This window comes from Rhinichthys klamathensis, unplaced genomic scaffold (genome assembly GCF_029890125.1).
Source record: "Rhinichthys klamathensis goyatoka isolate OS25496 unplaced genomic scaffold, OSU_Roscu_1.1 h1tg000196l_1, whole genome shotgun sequence".
In the NCBI taxonomy this organism is placed as follows: Eukaryota; Metazoa; Chordata; class Actinopteri; order Cypriniformes; family Leuciscidae; genus Rhinichthys; species Rhinichthys klamathensis.
In genome coordinates, this window is record NW_026606722.1 from 3596120 (window position 1) to 3610000 (window position 13881).

Sequence of the window (13881 nt, forward strand, 5' to 3'; positions counted from 1 at the left end):
TAAATGAATGATAGGATTTTTTTTTTTTTTTTTTTTCACCCAGTTTCCCACTTGGAACTCTAAACTCATGACCTGTAGGCTACTGAGGGAAACTATGGACTCAAGAAAAAAAGTTTTCAAACAAAGAAGTTATACATTATAAGTCATGTATAAAATGTGATTATAGGCCTATGGCTATAGGATATACATTCATTTCAGCCATACTGTGCGAAGAAAGAAGCCAGAAGGACATATGGTTTCATTTCCCTGCTATTTATGCACAGCTTCACTACTTCCTGAACTTTAGCCAGCTCCTTTGTTTCCTGTCTGCCATTATTGGACAAACTGATTAATCCAGGTGTGCCTGATTATTGTTACTGAGGCCAGGCACACCTGGATTAATCAGTTTGTCCAATAATGGCAGACAGGAAACAAAGGAGCTGGCTAAAGTTCAGGAAGTAGTGCAGCTGTGCATAAAGCCAATTAGGTTTATAAATTGTTAAGAGTGAGAAAGCACACTACACCATCTAGTGTATAAAGATGGAACTACTGCAAATAACCTCACAAAATATTCTGTAATTACTGAATAAAAATAGATTGTGAAATGTCATATAATGCTCTGGTGATGTTGCGTTGATCTTTGATCTTTTTTTTTTTTCAGTGCTGCAAATGGCATTCACTATTTATTGTTAAATAAAAAAAGGCAAGTGGAACAGCCAAACTATGAGTTGGCACATAATCAACTAAATGTCAATGTTTTATTTGAATTTCTTCCTTATTTAAACTTAACACATTAACTTATTATATAAATAATATGGTTTCATGACTTGAAATCCAAAATTTAGCAATGAAATAAAATAAAGAACATAGCATGTCATTGAACATGGTTAACAATAATTATTGGTCTCTGTAAAGACAAATCAAGACAACGGTACTGCAAGAAACTACGCAGAACACAACTGATTCACAGTGAAATCCCTATAGGTTGGGTCATATCTTGGGGCAACCCTTGAGGTAACCGTTCTACCTGTGGGACAGCATGTGTGTTTTCAGATGATGGGGCAGCGTGAAGGTCTTCTGACACTGTGTGCACTGGAACGGCCTCTGGCCGGTGTGTGTAACACTGTGTCTCTTCAGTTTGGATGGTGCATTGAAGACTTTGAAGCATATGTCACACTGGTGGGATTTCTTTATTTTCTCTTCAGGGCATCTGTCTGCACATTTATGCTCATTTAATTTGGTTAACGTGGAGAAACACTGACTACAGCCTGGACAAATGGGTAAGTCACATGGAGGGTCGGTAAAGCGTTTACCTAGATCTTGAAAGTCCAAATGCCCTACAACCACTTCTTCTTTCTGTCGATACTCATGGGAATGGAGCACGTAAGAATCAGGGACATATTTAACATCGTCCAACTCCACAAAGGCACAATCTTCAAAATCATCCAAATGACTTGTCCCTTTTTCCTCAGTTCTTGATTCGGTAGCATAATGACAGAGGGGTGAGTCAGTTTTGGGTGGACAGTCACTCACCCTGCCGAAAGGCACAATGTCAGATGCCTTTTTCTCAACAAGCACTGAGATGTCCGTTTTATGCGTCAGATCCCAAATGGATTTGTTGTTGCACTGGAAAACAACCTCAGACTTAATCTGAACATCCTCTAGAAGGCTAGTACCGTTTGAGAAAAACACACCTGAATCCCTACAGTCACCATTCATTGTTTGAGAATGCATATTTTCTGTGACCACATTTTGATCTTTGTGTGCTGGAGCAAAGTCTTCACCTCCAACTTGTGAGGAGATTTGCACATCTTGAGCTTTAGATATTGTAGTATCACCAAAAGAAAGCATATGTTCTTGTTCCAAATGACCAGCAATTTTGTCCTGACCCTTTTTTTTGTGGATCCTCTGGTGGCCCTCCAAATAAGACAGCTCTCTAAATGATTTCGAGCACACGTGGCACTTAAACGGTCTGAAATCTGTGTGGCTCAACATATGTCTGGAGAGCTTAGAAGGATACGGAAAGTTCTTCTGACAGATGCAGCACTGATGCACATCTTTATGTTGGCGCTTAAGGTACGTTGGGCTGGAGGATGCGGTCTGCGCCTCAGCATTTGTCAACGTGTCAGAACTCTCAATCTCTACAGTACTTGACTTTGACTCGGTCAAGGGGACGGTTTGGTTAAGCTTACTTTTGCATTCAAGCATTTCATTCTTTTTGGTGTCCACAGATTCTAATATCTGAGGTAAAGACACAACATTACCGCCATCTGGTGTTGAAGCTCTAGGTGTTGAGGAGTTGGGGCCGTGCTTCTGCAGGACTCCATGCGACCTAGAAGGGTCGTTTCTTTTGTCCGCATGTATCTTGAGGTGCTTATTGAGATCACAGGCCTGCTTGAATGACTTTCTGCAGATCGTGCAAGTGTAAGGCTTGACGTCCAAATGAACGTACAGATGTCGAGTTAGTTTAGAGGGGAAACTGAATATCTTCAAGCATATTTTACACTGACATCCACTTCTCTTTTTGAGTGGAATTGGAGACATGGGATCAGAAGACGTGGATACTGGAGAGCTCCTTTTTTCGGCTGGTGTGACTACATCTGGTGATGAAGATCTCAACCGTGGTTTAAAACACCTACCTTGAATATCACTCAAGGCATCAACCCTGGTAGTTACGACACCCCCTCCAGCATTCTGCTGGACTGTTTTCTTTCTTACCTGCTTATCACTCAAAACAGAGTTGCTTTCCAGTCTAAATTCTTCCATACACTTGTGACCTTTCAAGTGGTGTCTTTGTTGGAAATCTTTAAAGCACACAGAGCATTTGAAATGCCTTTGCTTTGTATGAATCGGAATGTGACGCCTGAGCTTTGATGGGGCATTAAAGCATTTTAAACATACAGGGCACCAATGTCCCTTTCTACTTTCGGAAACATGTTTGCGAATCTCAACACCTGTGGTACCTGAATTTGTTTCGATTAAGTCTACTGTGGCTGACTTTTGTTTCTCTGTTGAACTGGTATTGCTTTGGGCAGTTAGATGTTTTGGAGAGTAAGATCTAACTGTTTCACCAAGGCCATTACACACTGAGTGATTTAACCTTGAATTAGATGCTTGATTCCAGGACACACCATTGTTTCTCTGGCTCTGGAGTGATGGCGTCCTCCGCTTCACAGAGTTAGTGTGAGTTCTGATGTGTGCTTTGAGATGAGAGAGATCCCTGAAGCCATGGCAACATATGGAGCACTGAAAATGCCTCTGATCCGTGTGAATAAGGAAATGCCTTTTTAGTTTGGATGGAGCACCAAATTGTTTATGACACACGGGACAAACTCTTTTCTTCCCATTGCAATTCTCAGTGACACTTCGCAACACCTTTGCATTTATATCATTGTCCTCACTTTGTGTTGTGACACTGGGTTCTTTTTTCTCCTCAGATTCTTGGTTTTCCTCCATCCATTGACCCTCTGAAGTTTTGGAAGAATACGCAAAACTCAATGCAGTGTGAAGATCGATTCCTCACTCATTTAGAAGGGAAGCTTGCATCGGAGTTGGCATCTGGCTTGGAAAGTTAGGCATTGCCTTCACGCACTGCAAAGACAGACCAATGTTATGCACCGTTTCTTAAGAACATATAATTCTTCAAATACATTTGTTTTCAAAGGTACAAAGCCATTTGTATGTTTTTGTCAGCCTTGTATTTATCAATTTTGATGTCCAGGGCGGGGACATCTAGTTCTCAAGGAAAGCCTTTGCATCACATGTAGATTTTGTTTTTCTGGATTAGTGACAAGAAACATGGTGTGTATTTTTTTTCAAGGTTGCCTCAGAAATTACGTCTGTGAGTGCACTCTCTATAAAATCATTTTAAACATCGTTATATAGCCATTACATCATGGAAACTATTGGTCAGAAACTCTTAAAGTCTTATTCTTCAGTAATTATACTTGTATGAGATCAAAAGCTATACACTGATTAAATTAGTCATCAATACTGTAAATATAAATGTCTAAAACAATATATAAATGTATGTGCTGTCTCTCACACACTTACTCACTCTCACTCTCACTCTCACTCTCTCTCTCTCTCTCTCTCTCTCTCTCTCTCTCTCTCTCTCTCTCTCTCTCTCTCTCTCTCTCTCTCTCTCTCTCTCTCTCTCTCTCTCTCTCTCACTCACACACACACACACACACACACAAGTGGAAACGAATTATAAATTAACTTAAGCAACAATTAGCACACATTTCACCGTACCTGCAAGGGTATCGTGATGTTAAAACCGCTCATCTTGCCATCTGTCACGTTTCTGTTCGAAATCACAACAACAAGCTTCCGCTATAAATACAGACGTCAGGAAACAATCCATTTGCAATGGTTCCGTCCTCGCACTTGTTCCTATCGGCTCTTTTATTAATATAAATACATGCACACATTAATAACTAAATATGAAAATCAAATTCACTATTGTATCCCATATCATAATAATAAACTTTCACATTTGCAGTTTTACACCACACTTTGCTCGAGAAGGCATTGTCATTTAGCCTACTTAAGGTAGTGTTTTCCAGCACTGCTCTCAAATGTGAGTTTCGGCCTATTTTATTTTAAATAAAATGTGTTGTTTACAACCTTGATATTATAGACAACTGATTCTTACAAACAGAGCTTCAGCACTAGATGGCAGTGTTAAGCTGTATGGCAGGATGAAGGCGCAGACGTGTGCACTAAGCATGTGGTCAGTTCAGCTGCTGTAACCCTGCATAAGGTGGGTTTTAGTTAAATAAATACAGTTGTATCCATCTCAAACGGAATTGCCTACAATTTAAAGCAATATTTTTTTTTAAAGTAAAATATAATTATTTGTGTGCACAACAATTCATTGTGTAATTGGTTTGCCCTAAATGCAAATCCTTTATTCTAAAGGCATGTATTTTTTTTAAAGCTCAGAATTTTATAAAGAAATATTGCTTTAAAAAAATATATAATGTTTTTAAACCACCCCCAAAATAACAGGGAGTAGGCCTACATATTTCAAAGAAGTGCACGCGCAAGAGGAGCACAGTTTGTGCAACCACCCCATCACCGCGCGCTTGTCCATGCAATTAGCCCTTATCTGTAAGCAGTTTAATTTTCTGCGACATGGCGCGAGCGGCTCGGGCCTGATGGATGTGACATTAACGGGAGATGAAGCTGGGGAGATTGGACGCTGCAGTCACATAGTGGCATTTGTCACTGCCCCGGTCATGCAGATTGCGCCAGCACCGGTCACTGACTAAGATTAATGACGACGGCTCTCAGTCTTTGTTTCTCTCTGTGCTTGTGCTCGAGCCTAAATACCATTCAAACAAACCCGGACTTATGAGAAGACCTTATACATACAGACAGACTGTACGAGAACCATTGAAACCTGCGTCATTAGGCCTATCTCCAGGTAATTACACTAAAATACAGTGTAGGCCTATTTCATTTATCAATGCAAATTCCAGCCATGTCATTAGTGGTGCTCTCTAAGGAAACCAACACCATATTTACGTTTGGGGATTTTTCAAAATGCGTGTTACTTTTAAGATGGACCCTATTCACAGGCAGCGATGACACATTTCCGCAAAAAATGTATCTAGGCCTATTGTGATTTCTTTCTTTTTTTAATTGAATGTACATTTGTAAAACTATTTTTGTGTTACAATCATTCTGCCATTATATTACAGAAAACTAGCCAGCACTGCAATTCTACTGCAGCTTCTAGACATCTATTCACTTCTATTTTTTCCTCTTTTGGAAAGTGGTAAAAACGCACGGAAATTAACCATGGTTTTTATTTTAGTAAAAGTGTAGTAACCATGTTTTTTGTCGGATTGATTACCATTTGTATAACCACAGTTTTAATACAAATACCAATGGTTAAACTATAGTGTGTATAGCCGCAAAACATGGTTAATTTGTGGTTCCCATGGTTTAACTACAATAACCATGCTTTTTTAATTTGTAGTAAAACCATGGTTAATTTTCGTAATAGGGTATTTTTTCCGTTGTTGGAGCAAATGGGAATATAAAAAATAGTTTTGCCATGTACCTCTATAGAAATAGGCTATACACTGTAAAACTGGCTTCACTTAAAAAAGTAAGTTATAGGCTACCTTGTTACCTTAATTTTTTTAGTTCATTGAAATAAAAAAATTTGAGTTAAAACAACAAAGGAGATTTTATGGAAATATAAACTCAAAATATTGTGTTATGTGAACCACATTGATTATCTAAGTTGATTTGACTAAAGCTAAAAAGTTGTGATTAAATCAGGAAAATAAACCAAAATGTGAAAATGGTCCATAATAAAATGAGTAAAATAATCCAAGGGATCCAAGATAAGGACCTGAATATCATAAATACTTTGAAAAGGCTCAGTAACCAAACTAGAAACCACCAAGAACACCCTTAACCACACAGAGACGCACTGACAGCCATTTCAAGCACCACAACATTGTGGTGGTGAGTTCTGCAGATTTACTTCAAAAAATAGTTTTCACATAGGTATCATTATTATTCATTTGCATAGCTTTTCCGCATTGTTTTTCTCTCTATCCTGAACACGCATACACTCAGAGCATAGTAGCACCTGCAGACCTATATCATTTTCGAAGTGGCAAAAGCAAACTGATAAATAGGGACCGAGGGATGTCTACCGATTAAACAAAAATGCAATTCTTGGAATCTCTTACAAAAACGCTGCGTCGAATCATGAAAGGAATTCCTAAGAAGTGTACAAGACCTCCACGTATCCCCTCGGTTGTAATAAGGGAGAGAGCGGTAACCCCAAACTGGCTGCTCGGCTGCACAGAAAATGGTTTTCCTTGACAAATGAGGTGATGCGGACCAGGCTCAGATGGATGGGGGTTTGGGCTGGTTGTATCAGGGCTCTTGGGATGCTGGGTATTTACTCAGTCATTCATCATCCTCTGGCACATCCACTTATACAGGATCTGCACCGCACACCCATACTGATGTAATTCTCCACATGGAGAGCTGAATTACCATAGCCTGTCCTCAGTATGTGTGTGTAAGGATGTGTTATTGTGAAGCGTGCCGTGGAACAATTTTCTGGATGTGCGCTTTTATGTATCTGTGAACATCAAACGGTAGCAACACACTCTCTAATGGCAATTATTTAATGTTTTGGTAAAATGGGGGGTGATTTGTATGAATTCGTATGATCTCGGAGTCGTTTAGATATGGCCGATAACGAAAACCGATAATTCTTTATATTTGTAAGCCGATAACCGATATATTGCCAAATAAATCTAAATCCAAGTTTTATATAAGGTTTGAGAGCCTGATTACAAAAACAAAAGTCTTACCATTAAAATCCATGTCCCAAGCACACAATTACAATGATGTTCTCATAATTTTATGTAGCCTATATGACAGACTTGCACATGTTTCACTTTTATTTTCCTTTTTTGAAGTGATTCCAATCATACTTCAAGCAATTCAAAACCATCATGGTGAACGGTGCATATCTAAAGTGTCTCAGCAGAAGCAAATAATCCATTATTTATCGGCTTTAATATATCTGCCATTTTTTTTTTATTGGGCGGATAACGATAACATTAAACATGAACATATGCATCCCTAATCTCGTTCATACGTTTTTGTATGATCTGCTTACGATCAACTGATGTTTAGGTTTATGGGTGGAGCTTCACGCTTACTTTTTTTTAATAATCGTACGGTTCCGTACAAATCACAACAAACAAGCAATCGCCACCTCATAAACCCAGCTAATGAAACGTTCCCACAACTTTCACTAATGTTTTGTAAAGGTTAAGATAAAACGTTCATTAAATAACATTAATTGAACATACTTGTAACATTATTAAAATTCGATTCGATGTTGACAGATACGTTCTTGGTCTTTATGATGTTGTTTTTACTTGAGAGAACACAATTTTTGGAACAAACATGACGTTATTTGTAATTGATGAATGTTAATGTTCAAAGAATGTTAAATTGGGAGTAAAAATAAAGAAGTTGTACTAACATGATTAATATAATGTTCTAATCACGACAAGAAAATTGGACATTTCAATGTTTTAGAAACTGCAAATCCTAGTTCCCACACCATTTTTAGAGCATACATTTGTAAGCTAATACGTTTTTTTCCAACCCGATCTCACGGCAATTCGTACGAATTTTACGAGGTGGCTAATTCGTAACAATTCGTACGAATTAGTAAGATTTTTGCTAAATCGTACATATTTTACGAGTTGCCCAATTCGTATGAATTTGTACGAATGACCTACCCCTGACCCCGCCCCTAAACCTACCCATCACGTGGGTTTAGACAAATCGAACAAATTCGTACGAGTGAGGTCATACGAATTCGTACGAATTAGCCACCTTTTAATCACTCGTACAAATTCGTACGAATTGGTCGTGAGATAGCGTTGTTTTTTTCACGAGATCAGGTTGTTCCATGTGTATCAAAAAAAAATATATACATACTGCGCCATTGACTGTAAGACCAGGTTTTAGTTGGTCAATGGCGCAGTCTATTTCAGTTGCCTCAAAATAGCAACGCGCCAACAATGCGCCTGAACACACCTCGTTTTCAGACCAGCACGCCCATGGGCGCACAAATGGACGCAAATGCATTTGCTATTTAAACAATATGGCGCAGGACGTGAAAATGAGAACTGCGTCAGGCTGAAACTAGCAAAAAACACTTGCGTCGCGCCGCATTGCGCCGGGTGTATGATAGGGCCCTAAGTTCTTAATGAGCACATCCCTTGGTGCTTATTCAAATTTGAACAGCTTTGAGCCTGGTCTCCTGTCATCTATGAACTAGCATTGTCATTCAGTCCTCAGAGCTGTCCTGAAATGACAGAAGCTCGCATCGCCCAAATGTTGGGGATCGACCTGCCCACGTCTGTCTGTATCGAGGGACAACAGCTCTAACCCCCTTCCCTGTTTGCTGATGCACCTCTCGCAATGCCGAACATCACTGCCCCGGACACCGTATCCCATCATCCTCCTGATGCTAGCTCGTTCTCAGCATGGGCTCCGACCAAGGCGCTCATGCGTGAGTGACATTTTGCTGCAGCAGAGCATTGGAGTTTCAATCAAACCACATGGGTCCTGGGTGTAGTTTGTTCCTCAATACAGTATGGAGTGAAAAGACAATATTTACCCCCACACGGAAATCCCATGTGGATTCACCCTCGGCCGGTTCGTGTGTGCCAACTGTCTGCCCCGGAATCCCAGGGTGCACCGGGAACAGGCTGGTAATGTGGCAGAGGGTGATGATGCAAGCAGCTCAGAGCTCCCTGGGGGACATGAATGTTGATTAAACATGTGCTCAGCCTTGGCTATTGAGCAATGGGACGTGGAACAAATGTCAAACGTTTGTTAATTTCTCTGCAGCGGAGGACTTATCAGTGGAGGGGGTGGAACCCACACCAATGAGGCATGACCCCAATGAGAAACCGATTGGCCAGCTAGACAAGATCAATCTTCTAGAATCAATTTTGAGGAAAGAACAATGTTTCTTGACGGCGTGTACGCATGTGCAGCGGGCGGTAAGTGTTTCTTTGTAGTAGTTGTTGGTAGATACATTCACCCAAATTGCAGAGTAATACTTATGAGCTGTCCATACATAATACATTAAACAAACTACTGCCATTCTCCAGAAAAGGAGAAATAGGAGATAAAGAGAAGGGGAAGTACTTGTATATCACTTATATATATTCTTATAGAATCTTATGTACTTTTTGTATTCTTGTTTTTTTATATGGTAACTTTTCTCCATTTTTCTCATTACCATTTTTAATAAAAGTTTATGTATGTTTATGTAATGACTCTAAAAATGTAAGGTGGTGTGACTATCAAGTAGAAAGTAAAAACATATTTTCTGTGTGTGCACATATTGAGCATTATTTAAAAAAAAGTTTTTAAATATATATTTTCACGTTTTATACACAAATATCATGAATTATTTATTCAGAAATATCTTTAAGTGTTACAACCTGAACTAACCGTGCCCTATTATTAAAAGGTTGAATCATCAATTTTTAAAAAAATATATTTTAGACTTATTGACTTATTTTTGCATACTTCTTCATACATGACAGTGATTTGGCAGACTATTTTATTTTAAATATTAATAATATTTTTTTAAAGAGTTATTTTTTTGATAATAAATAATGATAAAAGACTTGGCCAAACTGCTTCATATGGTTTCCCTTAAATAATGTCAGTTTCTTCATTATAATATCATTATTACCAAAGACCAAATTAAATACATTTTCATCATGAAATTATCGTGTTTTTGCATGTATTTGTAGTTATCAGGTTTAGTTGCACCACATGACATTGTTGGTCGCACCACGTGGCCAAAATTTATGAAGAATGTTTTTTTTCAAATAATAATAATATGACAAAACTGCTTCACTGTTTATTTTTTCTAAGAAATAACAATAATAACAACAACAATAATAATAATAAAAAACTCATGGCAAAATACTTTTTCACCCTCTTATTTTTTTCACCATTTTGACTTTATGCTATAAATATTACAATTAAAGATAGGGTAGGCAACACTTTTTGTTATATTGGTTGAAACTCTCTTCACATCCTGATAGCAATCAATAATAAAAGTAGTGTAAATATTAAAGTAACACTATGTAGTTTTTCAACCTTCATAATATATTTTCCAAGACCCTTGTGAAGCGATACATCGACTTACAATAGGTTAAATGACACGTCTGCTATAGCCTGACGTGGTCTGTATCACTTTTACTTGCACTATGTAACTTCGGGTTTCAGGTAGTAACCCGAGTACAAAAAGAACTACAAAACTCGACTGCTTTACGGCATACGTCACTTTACCCACCACTTCCTCAAATCGTCTGTGGCCATTGTTGATTCCAAAGCCGGTGCTGGATAAACAGCGAGCGTGCGCGTGCGACAGTAGGCTGCGGTAGGCTAAATTATTTACGACAGCGGTAATGGACAATTCCGCTTCCAACCTGTAGGGCGACCGCAGAGGAAAAGTTCCTTGGTGTTGCTTTAAAACATACATACATATATCATATATATATATACATATATCTTCTGTTGAAGTCTCAGGACAAAAAAAAAAAAGTTCGGTACGAATGCAATGATAGGTTGTCCTACCTGCCTGTCAACATATGCATTTTAGAACCTCTGCGCACCTGCTCACGCAGTCATCCTCATTTCATTAGGCTATACAGTTATAGACAGTCACTGAGCACCACAAACAAACAGCAGCCACCTTTTACAGTTCTTCCTGAACCAAAACAATGTCCTTAGAATCGGATTTATGTGTTTCTATGTCAACACTATAAACGCCGAAATGAATCTGCAGCAGTCAGGTGGTACAAGTAGAGCTCTTTAAGTTGTTTACGTTCATTATTATTGTAATGTTAGGTGCTTTGGGACACGAGTTAATTTAACGTCGTCTCTCGTGACGCTCTGCTCTGGCTGTGTGTGTTCATGTGTTTTGAAGAAGGCGTGGCTTTGGAGACGCTCTGAAGGGAGGGTGGGGTCTCATGCTTTCAAAGCTAGCTCGCTATTGCTAGCCTCTCCGAAATTGCCTACCTTACCTTTAATATGCATTAATAAAGTAAACACATTTTCATCAGATTAAATAATTAATCACAGACATATTAATATATGATTTTAGATCCGAAAAAAATCATCACTAACCCCTTGTTCATCACAAACTAACTGAAGAGTAGCTGTATTAATCTGGCTTGTTGGATTTTTTGGAGGCTCAAACTAAGGGAGCCACACATTTGTGGGGATGTTGAATTACATGCAGTTTTTGCCTCCAACCTCCATCCGTCATTCAAACTCATCTCAGTTTAAATTGTATCATCACTCTGTGTCGAGGCATTTGACGTTAGGTGTGAACTCACAGCGTTCCACAAACAACTGACGGGCCTACTGATGGTTCGACCTACACGGAGTACACTCAAAATATCTCCCCTGATAAAAACAGTTTGAACTCTTTAGTTGAGAGCAGGATGTTAAGAGAGAGAGAGAGAGAGAGAGAGAGAGAGAGAGAGAGGGGATGCAGATGAATGAAAGTGAGAAGAGTAAATGTGAAACGGGAGGGTCTTACATTTATACATTCTCACATCTGTGGATCGCCAGCCGTCAGTGTTCAGACCAGCCCTCCATTTGTCTTACTGCACTGTGCTCTGACAATGAACCACCGGTTTCCTTTATTTCCTCCAGTCCAATCTAATGAGCATCTTCTGTGCGCAGGGATGGAGGTTCTCTCCTTTGTGAGGGCCGGACAGGTGTCTAACTGAATGATGAATGTCCTTGCATCCTTCCATAATTGGCTTCTCTCTGTTTGGCCTCAGTCTGGCTTGCCGTGTCTGCCGGGCGGCCACCTCCATCTGTCAATCAAGTTTGCCCCGTTGCCGACTGGCTGGCCCTCTGATAGCTATGCTAATGCAGCCGCTGGCTTCCGATTGGCTGCTGCTCGGCTGGCCTAGGCTAATCCATTATGGCCCTGACAGTAGTAATCTCCCCCCCCCCAACACCGGGTCCCGTGTGCTAAACGTTGTTTGACCGTTCCTGTCACGTTCCTGCTGGCAAACGGACAGCGAAGGTGATGGATGACCCTGCGCAGAGCGCGCTCGTTCATCACCCCCTCTGACTTGTTTGTGTGGCACTGAAAAAATTAGGCAGTGTGATTTTCTTTTCCATTTTTTTTTTCAAGATTACTTTTTCATTAAGAAATGCTTTACCCAGGCAAGGATGGAAAGCGGCGTGTGGGATCGGTCAGCTGATTTTCACCATTAACAAATATCACTAGCATCATTTCAGCTGACGATTCTGATTGGTCGACGCGCGTCGTGAACCCGTGACCGTGTTTATTCGGCGGAGTAATTGCGACAGATCGTCGTGATAGATGTAATCAGTGTCCAGTGTCTGATGTTGACATAAGTAAATACACAGTCATGGGGACTGTGGCTCTCGCCCATTAACTCCCAATGGTTTGTTTTCTTACCTCACTCAGCGACTGCGGAGGGTCTTCGCACACGCTCGGGCCTGAAAAAGAGATTTGCTGAGAGGACCGTATTTGTTGTTGCTAACGCTAACATGGCCGCCGACAGCTTCGAGATGTGAGGTCCGATGAAATCACCGGCGAAGCTGGCCTCAAAATCGTGTCGTCTTGACCAAGTAAACCACGGTTTTACAGAGATACCCATGGGAAAGGAAAATGATTACTCTTTTTTTTTTTTTTTTTCACAGACTGTAATGAGATTAAATAGAGAACAAATTAGACTTTTTGCGTAGGTCTCTTGCTTATTAGATTTTCCCCCTGAGATAAAGATCCCATTCGTCTTGAGCTTTAGTGGAGATCTTAATATCTCACACTGCGCTTAAATCTGAAGGAATTGTGTTAGTTGAGTGGTACAAAAATATACAACCAACATCTAAACCTAACCATGAATTTTAATAGGAAAAAAATAAGTCATAAAATACTTTTTGTATGAGCCAAATCTTACAATTTCACTTTATTGAGTTATTATTATGAGTTGTTATGAGCGTATGATGAATATTTCTAGTCAGACTATTCCTAGACCAAACTATCTGTATCTACCCTAATGAAAAATATATGTTCTTGATTGTATTAAATATGCAGATGTAGTGTACTTCAAATCGTACACGTATCCCTATATTTTGTTTTAACTGTACTTACAGATAATATAATATTAATTAAATAGAGAGTCAAATTTCATCTAAACATGTGACTTTTAAAAAGGGCATATTGTAATAATGTCAAATTAAAGGGTTAGTTCACCCAAAAATGAAAATTATGTCTTACTCACCCTCATGTGGTTACATACCCATACGACTTTCTTTTAT

The 13881-nt window shown here is 39.3% G+C and overlaps 1 protein-coding gene across 1 annotated transcript in view; it reads right to left on the reverse strand.

Annotated features, from left to right (window-relative positions):
• Nucleotides 1–1002: 1002 nt before the first annotated feature.
• The window catches only part of znf770 (zinc finger protein 770), a 17393-nt gene continuing 4514 nt past the window's right edge, over nt 1003–13881 (reverse strand). The window contains exon 2 of the mRNA XM_056262899.1: nt 1003–3497. Coding sequence (XP_056118874.1) covers nt 1003–3497 — 2495 coding nt within the window. The remainder of the gene's footprint in view (nt 3498–13881) is intronic.